The following is a 23,294-nucleotide window of genomic DNA, read 5'->3' as shown; positions in this document are numbered from 1 at the left end:
TATAAGGTTACAAAGGGATCTTGATCAATTGGGCCAAAGGGCTGAGGAGTGGTAGATGGAGTTTAATTTGGATAAATTCAAGGTATTGTTCATTTTAGCAAAATACAAGGGCAATACACAGTTAATGGTAAGGTCTTGGGGAATGTTGTCGAACAGAGAGACCTAGGGGCTCAGGGATATAGTTCTTTGAAAGTTGTGTTGCAGGCAGACAGGATGGTTAAGAAGGCGTTTAACAGCTTGACTTCATTGCACAGACCGTTGAGTATGGCGGTTGTGACATCATGTTGAGGTTGTACAGGACATTGGTGAGGCCTCTTCTGGAGTATGGTGTGCAGTTCTGATTGCCCTGTTAGAGGGAGGATATTATTAAGCTGGAGAGGGTTCAGAAAACATTTACCAGGTTGACGTAAAGAGAGGGCAAACAGCCAGGAGAGGACATAAGTTGTTGTTTGTGGATAGGATTAAGGAAAAACCTAAGGCCTTATATAGGTATATTAGGATTAAAAGAACGATTAGAGTAAGATTAGGGCCAATCAAAGATAGCAATAAAAAGTTGTGTGTGGAATCTGAGGACATAGGGGAAGCGCTTAATTAATACTTTTCGCCAGTATTCACATTGGAAACGGGCAATGTTAGTGAGAATACGGAGGTGCAGGCAGGAATGACCTGTCTGCAACAGTAGTAGACTCACATTAAGGGCATTTAAATGGGCACTGGACATACATATGGATAATAATGGAACAGTGTAGGTTAGATGGGCCTCAGATTAATTTCACAGGTTGGCGCAACATTGATGACTGAAAGGCCTGTGCTGCGCTGTAATATTCTATGTTGCTGGGATTAGAGGATCTGAGTTATAAGGAAAGGCTGAGGAAGCTGGGACGTTTTTTTTCACTGGAGTGTAGGAGACAGATTTATAAAATCATGAGGGTCATAGATGAGGTGAACACAAAGGTCTTTTCCCTAGGTTGGGGGATGTGAAAACTAGTGAGCATATTTTTAAAGTGAGAGGAGAAAAATTTAGAAGGGACCTGAGTGGCAATGTTTTCATACATATGGAATGGACTGCCAGAGGAAGTAGTAGGTGCAGATACAACATATAAAAAGCATTTGGACAAGTACATGAATAGGAAAGATTTAGCTGCATATAGGTTAATTGCAGGCAAGCGGGACCAGCTTTCTTTGGTCGGCATGGAGAAGTTGAACCCAAAAGTTTGTTTCAGTGCTATTGACTCCACAACAAAATAAAATATTAGATGATCCACAAAACTACTGCAAGAGAAATTTGTGGCGAAGTGGCAATGTCACTTGACCAGTAATTCAGAACCCTTGGGAACTGAATCTCATGTTAGCAGATTCTGAAATTTCAATTTAATAAAATCTAGAATTAAAAACTGGTCTAATGGCAACAATGAGAACTAATGCATGGTATGGTATAGCATAATATGGAGAAGCTGACAACTGATTTTGGGATGGAAGATTGATTTGATTTGAATTAATTTATCACTGTTATATGTGCCAAGGTACAATGAAAAATATTGCCTTACATGGTTTACTATACAAGTGCATCACTGTAACAGAACAGAGTGCAGGATCCAATGTTACAGTTGCTGAGATGGCACAAAGAGAGATCAAAATTAACGTTTAAGAGATCCATTCAAAATCTGATAACAGCAAGGTCGAAGCTGTTCTTGAATCTGTTCACACGGGTATAGAAACTTTGAATGGCAAATGTGGTCTTTATCATTTTTATTCATTCTGGAGACATGAATGTAACAGGCAAGGTCAAGATTTATAAGTTGTCTAATTGCCCTTAAGTTGGTGGTGAACTACCACCATCCTGAAGCAGTTAACCTCGTGGTTTACAGTCACCCATAGAGCTGTTAGACAATGGAACTGGTGTATGACTTGGGAGCAGCACCACCTGTAAGTTCCCCTCCATTTGTCTGCAAAGCACAAAGCAAGCATGGAAGAATCAACACATTTCTCTTAGTTTTGATTTCCTTAATCCTGTCAATGGTAATACACCAAAGGGAAAAAAAAACAAATGCAAAAACAGCTAAGAGAGAGGACATGCTGTACATCTCTATGACTCTAAGATGAAGACAGGTATCTTTTATGAATTACCAAATGCAATGGAAAATTAATAAGTTATTTAAAATACATTTAAAACTAAGTTACAAAATGTCTATATTACCACTGGGAGGAGTGGGTGCTTTGTGCTTTCAGATTTTCTTTTCCACCTAATTGATCAAACATTTAGCAAAATTTGTGTAGTGGCATGCCTGTTTAGTTCATAAAAATTTTCATGAAAACAGCATAGTTACCATCACCGGTATCAAATTTCTTCACAGGAACAAAATTACTTCCAAAGAACACAACTGCAACAGCACAGGCAATGAATCCAAGTGCCAAATGACTTTCACTCTTCCCAGATGCTTGTCTTGCACTGGAATCCTTTCCCACGATAACTGTGGATTGATCCCATGGAAGAACAGCTGTGATATTGGGTGCTTTCCAATCATCTGAAAGAAATTGTAAATTTTATAGGATGATGAAACATATGCAATACATCATTTGCTTTATAATCTGCAAGGCAATGGGAAGTGGACATCCAATGTTTGCTATGTGATTATTGTAACTGGCACATTTCAAAGTGCAACCAGACTTTAGAGGTTGGTTAAAAAAAATCAAAACAATAACGCTAGTTTGATTGCAAATATCTTTCATTCTAAAAAAGTGCTAGTCTACACTGAGCCTTTCTCTACCCCTCTATCTAGCTTTGCCCATGATGCCGGGTCAATTGTTGATTTACCCTGATGTTTCGTAGCCACCTCACACATCTAAAAGAAGTTATTTCTTTAAATTGCATTATCACATTCTTTTCACATTAGAAAATATGGAATCTGGATTCAAACCACTTTGTGCCAGTATTCAAAACTGACTTTCAGGTCTGATAGCAAATGCAAAGTTACCTCTGTCCAATTAGTCCCAAGATGCAATTCCTGCTGCATGTGCCATCAAAATTATTTTACAATACCAGCACTGCTCCTTTTCCTTTTTAAATAAAAAGGAGGATTATCTTGGGAAAAAATTAAACAAATTCAACACGTAATTTCAAGAGTCACATTACTTTGAATGGAATTCCAAACATGAAACAGGGAATATCAAACAATAGTCAGCACTGACTTGCAACTAGGTGAAGCTTAATATCCTAAAGTTATGCCATACAGGAAATCAGACAGATTCAGAACAGTACTGAGGGACTGTTCCACTTAACAGATGAGACATTAAGTTTGTGGATATTCAAATTTCCATTACACTTTTTGCAGTAAAATTGGAGAGTTCTGCTAACACCCTGACTGTGAAGTCTTACCATGCAAAAATTGACTGACATGTTTCCTACATCACAAAAATGAGACGGACTTTAATATTTGGTGAGGGCTGTGTTCTCAGAGAAATGGGGAAGAAGTGTAAGTATAAAACGTGGAAACAGTTTTTAAACTGTGGCAGGATGATGTAGGAACTGGGGAGGTGGGGAATGATGGCTATGTAGTGGCAAGGGGAATATTTGGATTGTTCAGTAAAACAGTAATCAGAATGGGCATTAAGAAAGTTACTCAACATTTCAAAAGTACTCCATTGATTGTGAAATGCTCTCTCTGGGATTGGTTGTGAAAAACAAGTTTGTTTTTCTTTAACTTAAAGGGATAAGCTCTCAATTTTATTAGTCTTTCAGTAGCAACTGAGAACATTTTAGAAAGTACTAATCTTTTATCCTTTCCACAGTATGTGGAATTTGCTGGCTCTGTCAGCATTTATTACCCATCCTCCACTGCCCGGAGGTGGTGACGGTGAGTTCTGCAGTCCACGTGGTGCAGGTAAATCCACAGTGTTTTTAAGATGAAAGCTCCAGGTATTTGGTTAGAAGTAAATAGTTGGCATGTAGTTTCGAAATTACTGGTCAGTTAATGTTGACAGATGGCTATGCACACAGCACTAACTAATTAAATTTAGGGTGACCATGCAGTGGTCAATGAAAAGCCCCAGCAGGCTAGTTTGAATAAAAGATTGAAGACTGTAGTTAGGTGACAAAATGATAACATACACAATTCATCCCATAGGCCTCATGGTGTATTTCACTCGTCTAATACAGCTTTGCTTCATTCCAATTATATTTCCTGTTGTTATGAACAATATCAATTTTCTGACGATGATTTTGCTTTAAAAAGGCTCTGAAAGAACTCTCAACCTTTCAAAGTTTTGTAACTACATATGGTACATTGAACTTACTGACAGATGATCCTCAGATTGGAAAAATTAAATATCAACTAAATAAAAGGGACCTTACTCCAGCTTCAGGCGACTGTGTGGAGTTTGCACATTCTCCCTGTGTCTACGTGGGTTTCCTCCGGGTGCTCCTGTTTCCTTTCACAATCTAAAGATGTGCAGGTCAGGTGAATTGGCCATGTTAAATTGCCCACAGTGTTAGGTGCATCATTCAGAGGAAAATGGGTCTGGGTGGGTTCCTCTTTGGAGAGTCGATGTTGGGCCAAAGGGCTTGTTTCCACACAGTAGGGAATCTAACCTAATCTACTATTGGAAAAATTGTATTCTCCATTTCAGAGAATAAAAACTGTTTGATAAAAAAAATTCAAAATGATTTATTGATAAATATACCAAGCTTTGTTAAGTTTGAATGACCAAATTTTAAACACAATAGAACGACAACTTTGAGATATGTTTGTAGAATATGTGCCAATTGGTAGATTTTGCAGGTATAGACACAGAGTCCTATTCATTCTAAGCATGAACCTGCAACTCCGATTATAGAAAAGAGTGGAATAGAATATTCCACAGGTTTGGTCGACAGTATGAACCTTTTCCCGCGTATTGAGTCGGGTATTACAAGGGGGCATAGCTTTAAATTAAGGGGGAGTACATATAGGACTGATGTTAGGGGTAGGTTCTTCACTCAGCGAGTCGTTAGTTCATGGAATGCCCTGCCAGTAACAGTGGTGGACTCTCCCTCTTTATGGGCATTTAAGAGGGCATTGGATAGGTATATGGAGGATAGACAGAGTCCTATTCATTCTAAGCATGAACCTGCAACTCCGATTATAGAAAAGAGTGGAATAGAATCCCTAGAGTTTGGAACAGGCTCTTTGGCCCAACTAATCCACACTGACCCTCTGAAGAGTATCCCACCCAAACCCATTCCCCTACCGTATTACTCTACATTTAACCCTAACTAATGCACCTAACCCACACATCCTTGAACACTACGGGCAATTTAGCATGGCCAATTCACCTAACCTGCACATCTTTGGACTGTGGGAGGAAACTGTAGCATCCGGAGGAAACCCACGGAGACACGGGAGAATGTGCAAACTCCACACAGACAGTCATCTGAAGCTGAAATTGAACCTAGGTCCCTGTAAGGCAGCAGGGCTAACCACTGAGCCACCGTGCAATAATTACCGAAATGACTGCAATACATTACTAGATCAATGAGAAATCCTGAGAATACTGCTTTGGAGGTCCTGCTTTTCAATCTCCTTCCTAACTCTCTGAAATCTGCTTTCAGGACCTCAAACCAGCTCCCACTTCCCTTTCTACCCAAGTCATTGGTACAGAAATGGGCCACAGCCTCTAGACATTCATTTTTCCAGAGAAGAATATCCTGCAGGGATTGTGACATTTTTGATCCTGGCACCAGGGAAGCAACACACCATCCTGGAATAATGTTTACAGATGCTGAAATGTGGTGCCACTGACTTGACTCTGTTTGATTCCATTCAGGAACCATCACCTTCACCAATTTTCAAAGCAGAAAACCAATTTGAGGAAGGTTCTCTTGGATTGCCTGACGATGACCCATTTCTTATCTATTTTTGATCTGACCATCTCCCTAAACATGCTATTCATGTAGTCATCTGCTTCACCGATGCACTGAGTCAAGCCATTGCTCAAGTTCTGAAAGTTAGAGGTTACTTGCTGCTCATATGTTCAACTCAGACACATGGTGTGCCCATGACTTCCCATTTTCCGCAAACTATACATTTCATTTGGTCAAACTGTCCTGTCATATTTTACTAATGTCATATTGTACGATTACAATCAGAATAGCTCAGCCATTAATCACCAACAAGCTCCATTCCGTACACCAAAGCATGAGTCAAACACTGGACAGTGAAGTAAATAAAAAAGGGCGAAAGAAACATTCTCCCAAACTCATTCTGTATTCCACTTGCAAGCTACACCTGTACGAATATTCTTGGGAGCCACATTGCAAGAACACCAGACCAAATTAATTTACTGAATTAACTGTTAAGCTACTTTCCAGCAGATGTTGTTTACCCTACCAAAGGCTGGAAGAAACTTGCTTCATTTTCATACTTCTTAACACAGTTTAACAAAATATAGTTAAACGTTAGCTGTAGAATACCTTTTTAGAAAGATATAGACACTCAACAATACACCAAATTCATTCTGTTTGAAATCTATACTCCACTGAGGAGCTAAAGAGGTCCTTCCAAATGTAATAGCACAGCGTCAAGTAAATTGTACAGGTAGCTTTTGCCTGGCAGCAGGCCAAATGGACAATTTGGTTGGAGTGTAGTGAGTAAGTCTTCTCTACAATTCAAACAGATAATATCTGACCATTTACCTCAACACTATTATTTTCCACTATTCCCATAAAAGGCTAGAAGCTTTTGTATTTAAAAATCAATCTTCAGAGATGTTATTACACACCTCTGGAGCAGGCAGGACTTCAGCTTAAGCCTCCTGGGCTAGAGGTGGGACATCAACACTACACCACAAGTACAAACCAGACAGGAGTCTGCTTAGTTTCTGAGGTCAGACATTTTCAGACAAGTATGGCTGTAGGCAAGGCTAGAATTTGCAAATTGGAAGCATTTTATTCAATTTACTTTTGAAAGTTAATAATTAATCGATTTCAACCATCTTTCAAGCAATGCATTCTTAAATCATAGCTCACTGCTCAAACAGATTGCATATTTCCTCTGCTTCTTTTGCGAATTAACTTATATCAGTGCCTTTTGGTTTTTATCCTTCAGCTACTGGAAACAGTTTTATTTATTGATGTCACTGAAATCATTCCTAGTTTAAGCATCTCTGCTGTAAAGGGGAACAAACCAGTTTCCCTAGTGTCTTCATGTAGCTGAATCTAAACACCCCTGGACTTCCAAGTAAACCTGCCCCACACTCTCAGGTTTTGACATTCTTCCTAAATTGCTATGCCAAGAACTGGACATGACACTCCATCTATACCTAAACACAGCTTACCTCTCTTACTTGGGAATGCTATATTCCCAATATTCAAGACAAGTTAGCAATAGTTGGGAAATGTATAGCGCATCTAAAATCCAGAAAACCCAAGGCTGTGAAAGTCCTCCTCCTTTTGAGGCAAGACGTCTTTAACAATTTCTTCCTCAGCGTCTTGCCTAGTAGCTGGCCAGTTTGCTACATGGAAAAAACGAACTATAATAAGCAGCAACAGTTTGTCGTAGGATGGGATGCTCAGTGGTTTGTGGCAGATGTATGTTCTTGGAACGGCACAACCACGTTTACTTGACCTCCTTACATGTAGTTTAGAGAATGAGACAAGTTCAACAGATGCATATAGGATTTCAAGACTTAAACTTGTAAAAGTTATAATAGCTTCTGCATTGAAGTGGAGGAGGTTCCTTGCTCTTGGATTATACTCCTTTTTGTCACCTATCAAGAGTTTAAGTCAGGTTAAGAGGTACAAAATTGCCCTGAAGTCAAAGGGATGTGAACGTGGAAAAAGATTTCAAATGGGTAGTAAGCTATTTTAAATACAGGTAGTTCTCCTGTAATGCACATTAATTAAACACAATTTGGCTGTAATGCGATTAGTGAATTGCAGACTTTTTAAATAAAGCAAACTCCCATTCGCTGTTACACAATTCTATCCCGGTCACTATCTGAACAGCAAAACCCAGCCTCAGGACTCTGTCTGTAAAATGCAAATTCAGTGTGTTCAGCTAAAACAGGAATGCAATCAGCTCTATGAGCCTTGAAACTTAGCTTGAAACTGGGAATTATAGTCTACATTTAGAAGGAAGTTTATTTCAAACCGGGAGGGGGGGATCTTAAGGAGGACTAAACTTCTGCATCAGCATCACTTGGTTAAGTTAGCTCACATGCTTTCTGGTGAAGTGCTTCATGGAAGGTACAGTGCTGTAGTCAGTGATTTTAGTGTTAAAGGGTTATGTTTACTGTATTATTTCATTAAAATATATGATTTAAAGATTTACTTAGGCTGTGCTATGGCTTGTGTTAGGCTAACTGTTATTTTTATTTTGATTTTTACTGATATTTTTGGCTGTTTGCCCAACCTTGTTTTTCCCATAGGCCCCATTACCTATATTGCACGATTTTCTATAACACGGTGTTGCACAGGAACACAACCACCACATTAAAGGAGAACTACCTGTAAGAGATTATTACATTTAACCATTAGAATGAGACATTTAACACCTTTAACCGTCATTCAATTGTATAATTCTGAAACTATTCCTCAGGATCTACCATTTTAGCTACAGTCTTTTTGTCTTTTCAATTCAGGTCAGTTTATAGGATAAAAGGGCTGTTGTGGCAGAATGGTGTGTTGCTACCTGAGCCAGGAAGCCAAGGTTCATGTCTAACCCCTCCAGGATATGTAAAAACATCTCTACACAGGTTGATTAAATAACATTTATAGTAGCTATCAGTGTAGATAGCTCCTCCCTTCATTTACAATCTGTGTGCATAATAGAATTAGCGACAAATATATGGCATATTTCCTTCGTTCAAAAGTCAGCAATAGTAAAACTTGGGGGAAAACATAAATATCAATTTCATTAGAGTTATGACAAAATGGTTTTGGGAATTTTATATTCAATAAATGTAATGTAATATTCAATAAATGGGGTAATCAGTGGCAACACAGTTCTTCAAAAGATCTTTCTAGCTCTTTATTTCATTCACTCCTGGCATGTGGGCATTGCTGATTGAGCTAGCACTTCTTGCACATCCCTTGTTCCTTTTGAGAAAGTGGTCATGAACTGCCTTCTTGAACTGTTGCAGTATAGTGCAGGGTGACTTATAATGCCGCCAGGAAGGCACTTCCAGATTTTTGAGTAAACAGCTACAAAAGGACAATGATACAGTTTGAAGTCAGGATGTGCATGGCTTGAAGGGCAACTTGCAGGTGGGAGTGTTTGTACCAAGACTATAATGAGGTCAGGAGCCAAGAGGTACTGGCACAATCCAATTGAGCATCAATGAGTAGGTTGTTACAAAGGAAACTAGGGATGTGCAACAAGTGCTGCCTGATAGCACTGTTTATGACCCCTTCTATCACTTTACCAATGAGCAAGCGCAGACTGATGTATTAATTGGCTAGGCTTGGATTTGTCATGACTTTTGTGTACAGGATGAGTCTGTATAATTTTCCACACTAGTGAGTTTTGAGAAGATTTGTAGCTCAGGTTGAGGTTCTGGATGTAGGTTTGCTCGCTGAGCTGGAAGGTTTGTTTTCAGACATTTCATCACTTTACCAGGTAACGTCATCAGAGAGCCTCCAGATGAAGCACTGGTGGCATGGCCCGCTTTCTAATTACAGGGGAACCTCGATTATCCGAACAAGATGGACGGGCACTATTTCATTCAGATAATCGATTATTCGGTTAATCGATTTAATGCCTTTCCTCTGGGGCTCGGAGTTTTTAAAGTCAAGAGACTGCAGAAACACACAGCATGTGAAGCCCCGCCCCCACCCCGTCCAACACCACCCCCACCCCAACCCTGTCCGCAGCTGCCTTTGTGGGGTGCGTCTCCAAATATCACACACAGACACACACACACACAGCCACATCCACGCGCACAACTTTTTACTGCAACTTTTTGATGGTTTCTACCTTTGCCCTGTAAAGGACAATGTTGGAGAGATTATGTGGGGAAGGAGGGTTTAGGGAACACCCCGATGTAGAACTCCAGCGAAAGTGTAGGGGGAGAGAGAGAGGGCGGACAGTCAGTCATTTGGAGACGGTGCCTGTTTAATCACTGTAACAAAAGATGTGATCACTGTTGGAAACACCTCTTTGATGTAATGTTTCTATTGGGACCTCGAGATCTCCTTTGGATAATCCAATTTTCAGATAATTGGTATTCCGATAATTGCAGTTCCTCTGTATTTGTTTAGGTTTTCTTGGGTTGATGATGTCATTTCCTGTGGTGATGTCATTTATTATTCTTTTTCTCAGGGGGTGGTAAATGGGATCCAACTCAATGTGTATGTTGATAGAGTTCTAGTTGGAATGTTATGCTTCTAGGAATTCATTGTGTGTGTCTGTGTTTGGCTTGTCTGAGGATGGATGTGTTGTCCCAGTCAAAGTGTGCCCTTCCTTATCAGTATGTAAGCACAGTAGTGAAAATGTCTTTTTGTGGCTAGTTAATGTTCATGTATTCTGGTGGTTAGTTTTCTGTCTGTTTGTCTAATGTAGTGTTTGTTACAGTTCTTGCAAGGTATTTTGTAAATTACATTAGTTTTGCTTGTTGTCTGTATAGGGTCTTTCAAGTTCAATAGTTGTTATTTTAGTATGTTCGTGGATTTATGGGCTACCATGATGCCAAGAGAACTAGCAGTAATTTCTGAGATATCTTTGATGTAGGGGAGAGTGGCTAGGATTTCTGGACGTGTTTTGTCCAATTGTTGGGGTTTGTTGCTGAGAAATCGGCAGACTGTGTTCGTTGGATACTGTTCTTTTTGAATACATTGTATAGGTGATTTTCCTTCGCTCCTTGCAGTTCCTCTGTGCTGCAGTGTGTGGTGGTTCATTGAAATAATGTTTTTAATGCAGCTTCATTTGAGGGTGTTGGGATGATTGCTTCTGTAGTTCAGTATTTGGTCTGTATGTGTTGTTTTCCTGTTGACGCTGGTTTGAAGTTCTCAATTGGCTGTTCACTCTATTGTGACATCTAGGAATGGCCGTTTGTTGTTGTTTTCCTCCTCTTTAGTGATTTTTTTCTGAAAACGAACCTTGCAGCTCAGCGAGCAAACCTACATCCAATTTTCCATATTATTGGGCAGCTGCCAATGTTGCAGCTGGAACAACTTGGTTCCACTTTCTTCTATTTCCCCAGAGCCCAAGATTTGGTCTCAAATTCACTGCTTGATAGAATTTAGTCTGGATTTGCCACTTGCAGAGTCAGCAACTTCAAAATTTGTTACACCAGACATTTTGATTACTTAATCAAATATAAACCAGGGCCAGACAAAGGGGAGAGTATGGAAACCACAGACACGGAACACACAGGCTCCTATGTGCTTCAGTGCAGGTTGTAGACTGGAACTGAGCACTTCCACTCTGTGGGCCAAAACCAATACTGAAGGGCCCAGCCTACTGTATAACTCTGTACCAGGTCTGATTGGAATCTAGGCCCAGTCTTTTCTGTGGGGTTTAGCAACAGACCAGAAATGGTAACTTGGACCATGCTGAGAATATAGGAACAAGAGTAGGCCATTTGGCTCTGATTCCAATATTCCATAAGATCATGGCTAATCCCTGATATAACTTTATACAGCTGTTTCTCTACATATCCCTTACTACTTGGTCAATTAAGAAAAAAACTCAAATCTAAAAGTAACATTTAATATGTCACCAAATGCCATTTGCCAAAGAGAAACTTTTAACACTCTTTGTATGAAAAAGTAATTCCCAATTTTATTCCTGAAAAGCCCAATTTTCATTTTTTGATGCTGGATCTTTATAATCCCAGATTCCTCAACAAGAAATAATTTCTCACTTTTTATTTCACTCTGTCCTTCTGCTCTTCTAAATGCCTTGGCCTAATCTGTGTAGCTCAATATCATGGAGGAAATCGAACTAAAACCATTTATCGGAAGTGAAATGAAGCATCAAGGAAATTAAATATGCTCACCCATAATGTCCGAGTCACTTCTACAGACTGTTCTGACACATACTGGTTTGATGTAATGTACAGACTATTCTGGCAAGCACCTGATGTTACCTATTACTCAATTAATTTTTGTAGTCAAAACTAACAAATATTAAAAACACAATTAAGTAGACACACTTGATGACAGGTTGGTGCAGCAATCTGAACTTTCAACTTGAATACTTTAGTTCAGATTTAAACCAAGTAAAAGTGATGAACTTCCAATTCCCTCTATTTTCTGCAAGAAACCCGAGCATAACTAGGTGACTGACACACAAATCAGTTTTTCAGCTCAGGCTCAAATTCACAGGTCATAATTATAAATACCTGAATAAAACTTCTCATTCTATTTTTTCCATGAATCATTTTTCCAATACTGGGACACTGGGGTGATTAGGGGCAGGGTGCAGTGAACTGGTCTGAACAGACCATCAACATAAACAAGGCTGTGTCAGCATAAACAGGATCATGGAAGGAAAACAAATTCATCTGAATTTTCTCTGTGCCACCCGAGCCTATAGCACTGCCTTTAATTCACAGCAGGGCTGCCATTGACATAAATTTGTAATATAATTACCACACCCAACAGCAGAGAAACCAATTGTGTTCAGTACTCCTACCTGAATGGAAAACTGCCTCTTCATGACAGCTGACGGCAGGCACTCCAAAGATGACACTAAACCAATACAGCACTCCCCAAAATGCCCAGCTGCTCATTTGGTCAGGTTGATGTGCTGTACAAAACAGAAATTATTCCCTGAAACCAAAGGAAGCATTTTAAAGAATCAGTGCGTGTAAAAAGTCTTTATGGAAGAAAACATATAATCATTGACAATTATGACATAATTTGTTTCAAATAATTATAGAATTAGGGTGATTACTTCCAATCCGGGTAGTTCAGGAAGTCTGTAAATAACCTGTACTGGAAGTCTGCCCTGGAACTGGAAGTTAGATTTGTAATTTCTTTATAGAAGGAAATAGGGATTAACACACTTTTAGTGGCAGTTACGTTGGTGCAGATTCGAGGGGCCAAAGGTGCCATTGTATGTATCTATGAATAGTGCTGGGTAAATGCAAAGTACTTTGCACATTCACGATACAATAAAACTTCTTCAGATGATAATTAACTGTGTTATTTGCTCTCACCAGTGAGCTAAAAAGATTTGTATTTGTAGAGCACCTTTCACTTTCAGGCATCCTAAAGTACTTTACAACTATCATCACTGTTGACAAGCAATAACTTTGACTGTGAACAGTACGGACAGACAAAAATCGCATTTTGAATTATCCAAGGTTAGTACTTCTCAACTATCAGCTAACAACATTTGCAGAGTCTACAAAGCAGACTTTCTTTTTGGTTACTCAAGGGCATCAAAGGATGTCATCAGAGGTTGAGGTTCAGATCAGCCAAGGCCTAACTGAATGGTAGAACAGGATCAATGGCTGAATAGCATACTCTTATTCCTCTGTTCCACAGTCATTACATATTCAGAAAAGATGTGTAGTTTGCACATACACCCACGTCTGCTTAGGTTTCCACCAGGTGCTCTGGTTTCCTCCCACAGTCCAAAGATGTGTTGGTTAGGAGGATAAACATGGTAAATATGGGGTTGGTCTGGATTGGATGATCTTCGGAGGGTCAGTGCAGACTTAATGGATGAATGGCCTCTTTCCACACTATAGAGATTCTATGATTATAACAATACAAAATAATCCCATGGGGATGACATCAAAAATAATAACGGATGATGTCACGATCATTCAAAATATTCCAGGAGGAAGAGGGAATGACACATCAGACTTACAGTCAAGTACTATGGAATTTGTGAGGTGATCCAGGCTAAAATCACTTTCATGGACACAATTATCATTCTCTTGATCACTTTCTCTCACATATCCCAACAGTCCTGTTGGTGTCGCTATTCAACTGACCTACCAATTACACTCCAGTTTCAGAGTTTGGTCACTACAAGACAATTCTGCTATGACGCATGTTTCTTCACCGCGAAATGGCTTCAACACGATTGAAGAATTTAGGTCGGTATTTGTAGAGCGTGAACTTTCCTTACCTATATTGGCTCTAACGTGATTTGGCCCCATTAGTTGAAATGGCATAGCTATTGCATGATTTTCTTATAATGAGAGATCACATGAGAACAGTACTATCGCATTACATCAGAACCGATTGTACTGGGAAAACACATAACTCTTTACAGTTCCTGAGCTTCCTTCTGTATTCTTTTGTAGGATGCAAGCATCAATGGCGAGCTCAGCATTTTTTGCCCATCTTCAATTACTCTTGAACAAAAACATAAATTGCTGGAAAAGCTCAGCAGGTCAGGCTGCATCTTTGGAGAGAAATCAGAGTTAATGTGTCAGGTTGGGTAACCCTTCCTCAATTCTGATGAAATGCAGGTCAATCACTGCTTCACCTGAAAGCTTTGTCAGGGGCCTTGAATGTTGAGAGGGGGAAGGAAATAAATGGGCAGGAGTTACACCTTCTGTGATTGATTGGGAAGGTGCTGTGGTGGTGTTGGGAATGGAAAAGGAGTGAACCAGAGTTTTCCGATAGGAACTGTCCCTGTGGAATGTTGACAAGTGAGCAGAGGAGAATATGTGACATGTTAGGAGCGACAGAAATGGCGGCTTCCAATCCTTTGGATGCCAAGACTGGTAGGGTGATAAGTGAGGACCATGGGGACCCTAGCATTGTTGTGAATAGGAAGGCAAGGGGTGAGGGCAGAATTGGGGGAGATAGATTGAACACAACTCGGGGTCCCTGTTGACCAGGATAATGGGAAATCTACGGTTGAGGAAAAAGTGAACATTTCTGAGACGCCCCACTGTGAAAGGTGGCATTTTCAGAACAGATGTGATGGGAAAACTGGGAGAATGGAATGAAGTCCTTACAGGAAGCAGGGTGTAATGATGTATATTCAAGGCAACTGTGGGATATGGTGAGCTTATAGTGCAAATGGGCAGCTAGTCTATCCCTAGAAATGGATAGAGATATTGAGGGAGTGAAGGGAGGAGTCAGAAACAGACCAGGGGAAGGTGAGGGCAGGGTGGAAATTGGAAGTGAAATTTTTCCAGAAGCAATAGCAATAATGTCATTGATGTACTGTAGAAAGAGTTGTGGGGAGTGACCTGAGTAGGATTGGAACAAGGAATGTTCCATGTACCCAACAAAGAGACGGACATAACTGGGGCCATAGCAGGCATTTATTGCCACAGCTCTGACCTGAGGAAAGTGACAGGAGTTAAAGGAGAAGTTGTTCAAAGTGAGTATGAGCTCAGCCAGATGAAGGAGGGTGTTGGTGAATGCAGACAGTTTAACCTGCTTTCCAGGAAGTGGAGGGCCCTGAGACCATCCTGCTGGGGCTTATCCATGGTGAACAAGAGGTGACTGTAGCCCATGAACTGGAAATTCTGAAACCAACATAAAGTGTCAGAAGAATTGTAGAAGTAAGTGGACAGGGTCTGAACATAGGAAGAAGAAAATAGACTAGAGGTAAGAAGAACCAAGTTCTGTGGAGGGAGGAGCAGGCAGAAACAATGGATCTCTCGAGGCAGTCCTGTTTGTGGACTTTGGGGAAAAGGTAGAAGCGGGCTGTACAGGGTTGAGGGAACCTGTGAGCGAGGAGGCTATTGCACGGAGATCCCCAGATGAGGTTAAAGACAGTCTTGGATACAATGGCTTGATGCTCAATGGTGGGGTCACGGTCTGGGGGAGATAGGAGGAGATGTCTGAAAACATTTCTACTTGTATTCAGTTCCAAATAATTATGTTAGATTTGAAACTTTAACTCTTTCTCTCTCTACAAATTCTGCCAACCTGAGGTTTTCTTCTCAGCACTTGGTTTTTATTTCAAATTTCCAGTACTTGCAATATTTTGCTTTTATGTTGTTTGTTACAACAGGTAACTGAAAACTTGCCTATCAAGATGGCGAGTTGTAAGGGCAGGGGGCTTAAAAGGAGAGAGAGGTGGAGAAATGGATCACGTTTAGGGAGTTCCAGACTCTGATGCCAAGACAGCTGAAGGCGAGACCACTAAAGGCCAGGTGAAGACCGTGTAAGATTGCAGAAAAAGCCATAGCAATACAGAATCGTAGGGTTAGAGAAAGTTAAAAAGCTAGGGAGAGAAGTGGTCATGAGAAAACTTACATATGAAGATGAGATACTAAAATTGAAGACATCTAAACTGTCGATATGAGTAGGAAAAATGTGGGATAGGATACAAATGGCACTGTTTGTAAAACTGTAGTTGTACATGAGCAAGAAAGATAATTTTTAAGTGTGACAGATTCACTGTAACAAGGTCTTTAAACAAAATCTGTCATTAATCAGACTTACTCTTTCATATTTATGTTTTCAGTTTTTAGTGAAGCAAGCTGCTGAAAGCAGGAGGGAAATGTAGCAGCTGGGATGTGCACAAATGGGGCAACTTTCTGTTATTCCCCTCACAATCAGATGAAGGACTGAAATAAATAGTCCAAAAAGTAAGGAAGAATAAATTCATTATAGTGGGTGAAAGATGTATAAGACGAAAATGTTAAATTTCATTTTAGAAGTCTTACTTCTGAATAGGTGAATGAGACTTCAGAGTTGTTATAGTTAATTTTCAGTAGCAGATTAGCAATAACAAACACTTGTCACAACTTTATCAAGGCACTTGGATTTTAAATAACACGATTTTCCTTACTGTGGCAAGATTTGTTCATGTCTCTGGTACAAATACATAAAGTGAACACAATGAATTTTGATGGCGATAAAAGGAAAATACTGGAAACCTGAAACAAACACTTCGAGAAACTCTGCAGGTCTGGCAGCATCAGTGGAGAGAGAAACAAAGGTAGCACTGAATCAAGAAAGTCACTTTCGCTCTGCGCAGATGCAGGGCCGTGGGATATGGGAGATACATGATGGAGGCTGTAACCGAAATATAGGGTCCAAATATGGTTTAGAAAACAGGCAGCTGCCTTCCCGGGAAGGTCTGCTCCAGACCAAAGGCTCGTGACCTCACCGTGACCTGGGGCCCGAGTGGAACATGTCACCTACTGTCCAGTGCCAACCCTCGTCACTCACTCATATTCATACTCATTCTTTCTCTCTCCCTTCTTTCCCACTCAGCTCCTTGTCCTCTACCTCTTTACTTCCCCCTCGCCACTGCCTCCACCCGAGGACGGACATCTCTTCGACACTCACTCTCGTCCTTCGCTCAGTTGCCAGCTGCTCACGTGACGGGGGAGGAGCCGCATGAAAGTGACGTTCAGCGGCGCGAGGACACGGTCCATTCCGGTCTCGGACCTCACTACACGTCACAGCAACGACACTCTGTAAAAATCAGTGTTACTCACCCTTTCCCAGCATTCACTATGTGTAATCGGTCTGTATTGGCTGTGCATTGGTGGTTCAGTGGTAGAATTCTCGCCTGCCACGCGGGAGGCCCGGGTTCGATTCCCGGCCAATGCAATATTTTAGTTCGACAGCCGAATTGAACGGACATTTTGCTGTAGAAGAGTGCAAAACACTATTATAAAACTTATTTCCATATATAGAAACAAAATTAAAACCTATTTCTTTTACTATCATGATGAATGGGAGGCTAGCACAGAAACAATAGACCAAATGACCTCATTAGAAAGCATCTGGATGGGTATACAAATAAGAAGGGTTACAGAGATATGGGCCAAGTGCTGGCAAATAGGACTAGATTAGGTTAGGATATCTGGTTGGCATGGACAAATTGGACCATAGGATCTGTTTCTGTGCTGTACATCTCTACGACTCTTTGACGAAACTGGTGACGTTGATGTTGATGCCGTGTGGTTGAAGGGTCCCGGGGCAGAAAATGAGGTGTTCTTCCTCAAAGTGTCAGGTGGCTTGAATTTGGGAGTGGAGGAAGCCCAGAACTTTCATGTCCTTGGCAGAGTTGAAGGGAGGGAGGGTTGAAGTGATCGGTGACAGGATGGTGGGGTTGTTTGGTGCGTGTTCCAGAGATGTTTCCTGAAACATTCCACGAGTTGGCATCCTATCTCTCCAATCGCGTGGAGACCACATCGAGAGCAATGGACACAGTAGATGAGGTGAAAGTGAGGACTGCAGATGCTGGAGATCAGAGCTGAAAATGTGTTGCTGGAAAAGCGCAGCAGGTCAGGCAGCATCCAAGGAACAGGAGAATCAACGTTTCGGGCATAAGCCCTTCTTCAGGAATGAGGAAAGTGTGTCCAGCAGACTAAGATAAAAGGTAGGGAGGCGGGACTTGGGGGAGGGGCGTTGGAAATGCGATAGGTGGAAGGAGGTCCCCCCTTACTTCCCTCCAAGGCCCCAAGGGATACTTCCATATCCGCCACAAATTCACCTGCACCTCCACACACATCATTTATTGCATCCGCTGCACCTGATGTGGCCTCCTCTGTATTGGGGAGATAGGCCGCCTACTTGTGGAACGTTTCAGAGAACACCTCTGGGACACCCGGACCAACCAACCCAACCACCCCGTGGCTCAACACTTCAACTCCCCCTCCCACTCCAAAAAGGACATGCAAGTCCTTGGACTCCTCCATCGCCAGACCATAGCAAAACGCCGGTTGGAGGAAGAGTGCCTCATCTTCCGCCTAGGAACCCTCCAACCACAAGGGATGAACTCAGATTTCTCCAGTTTCCTCATTTCCCCTCCCCCCACCTTGTCTCAGCCAANCTCATTCCTGAAGAAGGGCTTATGCCCGAAACGTCGATTCTCCTGTTCCTTGGATGCTGCCTGACCTGCTGCGCTTTTCCAGCAAAACATTTTCAGCACAGTAGATGAGGTGTTTGGATGTGCAGGAAAATCTCTGTTAGTTGTGGATGGATTCTTTGGGGCCTTCGATGGAGGTGAGGAGGGAGGCGTGTGTGCAGGTTTTACGGCACCCTGTGGCTGACCAGTCAACTCCCCCGGCGCCAAGGGCATGCAAGTCCTGGGCCTCCTCCACTGCCTGGAGGAAGAATGCCTCATTTTCTGTCTTAGGACCCTCCAAACAAATGACATTAACATCGACTTCACCAGTTTCCTCAACTCCCCTCCCCCCACCTCATCCCAGATCCAACCCTCCAACTTGGCACCACCATCTTGAACTGCCCGACCTGTCTATCTTCCTTCCCACCTATCCGCTTCACCCTCCCCTCCGACCAATCACCATCACCACCCACCTGCATCTACCTTCCCAGCTGCCTTCCCTCCCCCAACCCCACCCCAGGCCCACCCTCCTATTTAGCTCTCAGACCCCTCCCCCTCCCGTCCACATTCCTAATGTTGGGTTTATGCCCGAAATGTCAATTCTCCTCCTCCTCGGATGCTGCCTCAGCTGCTGTGCTTTTCCAGCGCCACACTTTTTGACTAAGAAACTTGAGTACTATTGGATTATTTCTATACACAGTGTTCGATCTGTGTTACTTCTACACAGAGACTTGTGTCAAGAATGTAGTGTTCTAGCATATGCAGTCCTCATTTTCTACTACACAGCGACTTGTCTCAACAATGTCCAACATCTACAATCAGACACAATGGTCATCAGTAAGACTTTTGACAAAGTATTATACAGCACACTGTTTAGAAGTTAAGAGTCCATGGAATCCAAGGCAATTCGGCAAATTGGACCCAAATTGGCTCAGTGGCAGGAAGCAATGAGTAATAGAGTCCATAAGGCCATAAGACATAGGAGCAGAAATTAGGCCATTCAGCCCATCAAGTCTGCTTTATTATTCAATCACAGACCGGTAGGAGGCTGAAAGAATACAGCAAGCCAGGCAGTATCAGGAAGTGGAGAAGTCAGCATTTCAGGTGTAACCCTTCTTCAGGACTAGGGGTGGGTACAGGGGGACCTGGCTGGGGCAGGGTGGTGAAGTGGGAATAGGGGAAGACAGGTAGAGGGTATGACCTGTGGTCAATGAGAGGAATGGCTGATAGGTTTTTCAACCCCATTTTCTCACTTTCTCCACATAACCTTTGATCTCTTGGCAATCAAGAACTGATCTATCGCTGTTTTAAATATACTCAATAAGTTGGCCTCCACAGATTTCTGTGGTAATGAATTCCACAGATTCACCACTCTCTGGCTGAAGAAGTTTCTCCTTATCTCTGTTTGAAAAGGTCTTCCCTTTACTCTAAAGCTGTGCCCTTGGGTCTTCGTCTCTCCTGTAGAAGTTTGGTTCTCGACTCTGGACGACACAAATTTCAGTTCAAAAGTAGATTCTTTATTTCTGGATAGCTGGCGAGAGATTCTAGGTGACAACAAAGGAGTCTCATAGCCTTCTTATGGTGGCACCCCTCGATGAATCTCTGTCTCACACACGAAAGCAGTATATTTTAGAGGAATAATACAGGTCACATGACTGATTGCTGTACATTGTTTAAGATAGGTAATTACAATTTTACAAATAGTGAATGGTATACAGGAACTGCTTATTGTATTCTTCACAATCGTATGTTAATGGATAAGGGTTAAGATGGAAGGATTTTGCCAATGGAAATATCTTTCCAACGTCCACTCTGTCCAGGCCGTTCAGTATTCTGTAACTTTCAATCAGATCCCCCTCATCCTTCTAAACTCCATTGAGTATAGTCCCAGAGTGCTCAAACATTCGTCATATGTTAAACTATTCATTCTTGGAATTATTCTCGTGAACCTCCTTTGGACCCGAAAGGACCAATACATCTTTCCTGAGGTATAGGGCCCAAATTGCCACAATATTGTAAAGGTGGTATGGCCAGAGCCGAAGTCCATCCCTGTTGTTATATTCTAGTCTTCTCAAGACCTATCGCAAAGATGTTGTGAAACGTGAAAGGGTTCAGAAAAGGTTGAGAAGAATGTTGTCAGGGTTGGAGGATTTGAGCTATAGGGAGAAGTTGAATAAGCTTGGGTTGTTTCCCCTAGAGCGTTGGAGGGGTGACCTTATAGAGGTTTATAAAATCGTGAGGGGCTTGGATAGGGTAAATAGACAAAGTCTTTTCCCTATGGTGGGGGAGTTTAGACTAGAAGGCATAGGTTGAGGGTGAGAGGGGAAAAATATAATAGGGACCTTAAGGGCCAAATTTTTCACACAGAGGGTGTTGTGTGTATGGAATGAGCTGCCAGAGGAAGTGATGGAGGCTGGTACAATTGCAACATTTAAAAGGCATCTGGATGGGTATATGAATAGGAAAGGTTTAGAGGGATATCGGCCAAGTGCTGGCAAATGGGACTAGATTAGATTGGGATATCTGGTCAGCATGTATGAGTTGGATCGAAAGGTCTGTTTCCGTGCTGTACAACTCTATGACTCTATGACTGGATGAATGCCAACAGTGTATTTGCCTTCCTAACTACCGACTCAACCTGCAAGTTTACCTCAAAGTGAATCCTGGACTGGGTCTCCCAAGTCATAGAATCATAGAGCTGTACACCATGGAAACAGACCTTTCAGCCCAACTCATCTATGCTGACCAGATATCCCAAGACAATCTAGTCTCATTTGCCAGCATTTGACCCATGTCCCTCTAAACCCTTCCTATTCATATACCTATCCAGATGTCTTTTAAATGTTGCTGGTCAATGGGCTTTTATGGCTGGAGGATTGAATCCAGTACCGTAATACAGGGTTTGGAGCTGGGTCCCTCACTGTTTATAATTTACATTAATTATCAATTTATGGATATAGGTAGCAAGAGCAATAAGTTATAGATGAAAACTCATGACGTAATAAATAATGAGAAGGAAATCCTTCGACTACAAGACAATATAGAAGGGTTGATCAGATGATCAATGACAAATAGAATTTAATTCTGAAAAGTGTGAGCTGATGCATTTTAGGAGGACTAACAAGGCAAAGGATCACACATTGAATGTTAAGGTCTGAGGAGCTACGGAGGACCTGAGAGATCTTAGTGTGCATATTCATACATCTTTAAAGGCAGCAGGACGGGTAGATAAAATGTTTATGAAGGCATATGGGATTTATTTGTCAAGGCATTGAATCCAAGAGCAAGGAGGTTATGATGGAGCAGGAAATAATGTTAGTTAGGTCACAGCTGGACTATTATGTGCAGTTCTGGTCACCACATTACATAAAAGACTTGATTGCACTCGAGGGTGAAGAAGAGATTCACCAGAATGTTGCCTAGGCTGGAGTGATTCAGCTGTGAAGAGAAATGAGGTAGGCTGGGGTTGTTTTACTTCCAACAGAGAGGCTGATGGAGACTTGATTGAGTTGAACAAATTTGTGAGAGGCATCAATAGTGCAGATAGGGAGAAAGTAGAGGGGTCAATAACCAGGTAATGTATTTTTGAGTTAAAGAACCAGAGGGGGTTTGAGGATTTTTTTCTTCATCCATTGTGGGTATCTGGAGTTCACCGCCTAAAAGCATGGTAGAGACAGGTAAATTCAAAGACATTTAATGAGTTTAGATGAGTTACTAAAACACCATAGCATATGGGCCAGGTGCTTCCAGAGGAAGTGGTAGATAAAGGTACAGTTACAATGTTTAAAAGTACATTAGTACATATGTCCTTGGATAAGTACACAATGAAGAAATGTTTGGATGAATATGAGCCAAGCAAAGGCAGGTGGGACTAGTTTAATTTGGGATTATAGTCAACATGGACTGTTTAGACTGAATAGTCTGTTTCTGTGCTATGACTCTATAGCACTATGATCAATCCATTATGGAAAGGATGTAATTGCACTTGAAAGGGCACAAAGAAGATTTACTAGGATGTCACCAAGTCTGGAATTTTAAACTATGAAGAAAAAATTGAATAAGCTATGTTATTTTTCTTGGAGAAAGGAGACTAAAGGGAGATTTAGTTGAGATGTATAACTTTGTGGGGGGTGTGGATAGAATGGATGGGAAGGACCTATTTCCCTTACCAGGAGTGCTAGTGATTGGAGGGTATGGATTTAAAGTGAGTAGTATAAGAATTACAGGAAGATGAGAAAGTAAATTTTCACCCAAATAGTGATAGGGATCTGGACTAAGTTGCCTGAAACTGCAATAAAGGCAGAAAATCTTAACTCATTTAAAAGGTGTCTGGATGTGCACCTGAAGTCTTGTAATCTCCAGGAATATAAAACAAATGCTGGAAAATTGGATTAAGGTGGGTGGCATGGTTCTTTGTCATGCAGAGATGACAGGCAGAGTGACCTCCTTCTATGCCATATGTTTTTCTACAATTTCAAAATATACCAAATATCTGAAGAGAAGGAATATGCCAGGATGTGGGGAGAGGCAGGCTATGGGTGTGGCAGTATGTAAATTGTTCCTTAGTAGGGCCAATGCAGATTTGTT

At 41.4% G+C, this 23,294-nt stretch overlaps 1 protein-coding gene and 1 non-coding gene across 7 annotated transcripts in view; one reads left to right on the top strand and one right to left on the bottom strand.

The window, feature by feature from the left end:
• The window catches only part of tmem144a (transmembrane protein 144a), an 85,557-nt gene extending 68,228 nt beyond the window's left edge, over positions 1-17,329 (bottom strand). For 4 of the 6 annotated variants that reach the window (XR_006309029.1, XR_006309030.1, XM_043674002.1 and 1 more), the window contains exons 1-3: positions 17,138-17,263; positions 12,612-12,748; positions 2,328-2,525 (exon numbers count right to left, since the gene is read on the bottom strand). Coding sequence is in view for 4 of the 6 variants with exons in the window: in XM_043674002.1 (XP_043529937.1) it covers positions 2,328-2,525; positions 12,612-12,708 (295 nt within the window). In the remaining 2 variants the exon portion in view is untranslated. Of the gene's footprint in view, positions 1-2,327; positions 2,526-12,611; positions 12,749-17,137 lie in introns of all 6 variants that reach the window. The other 2 variants (XM_043674003.1, XM_043674005.1) reach the window with 2 other exon arrangements.
• Positions 17,330-17,393: 64 nt separating this feature from the next.
• trnag-gcc lies at positions 17,394-17,464 on the top strand. Its single transcript has one exon. It is a non-coding gene; the product is annotated as a tRNA-Gly (tRNA).
• The last annotated feature ends 5,830 nt before the right edge of the window (positions 17,465-23,294 follow it).

The sequence above is a fragment of the Chiloscyllium plagiosum genome, chromosome 32, assembly GCF_004010195.1.
Source record: "Chiloscyllium plagiosum isolate BGI_BamShark_2017 chromosome 32, ASM401019v2, whole genome shotgun sequence".
Lineage (NCBI taxonomy): Eukaryota > Metazoa > Chordata > Chondrichthyes > Orectolobiformes > Hemiscylliidae > Chiloscyllium > Chiloscyllium plagiosum.
Note: the sequence above shows the minus strand (reverse complement) of the source record. Positions and strands in the feature narration are given on the sequence as shown.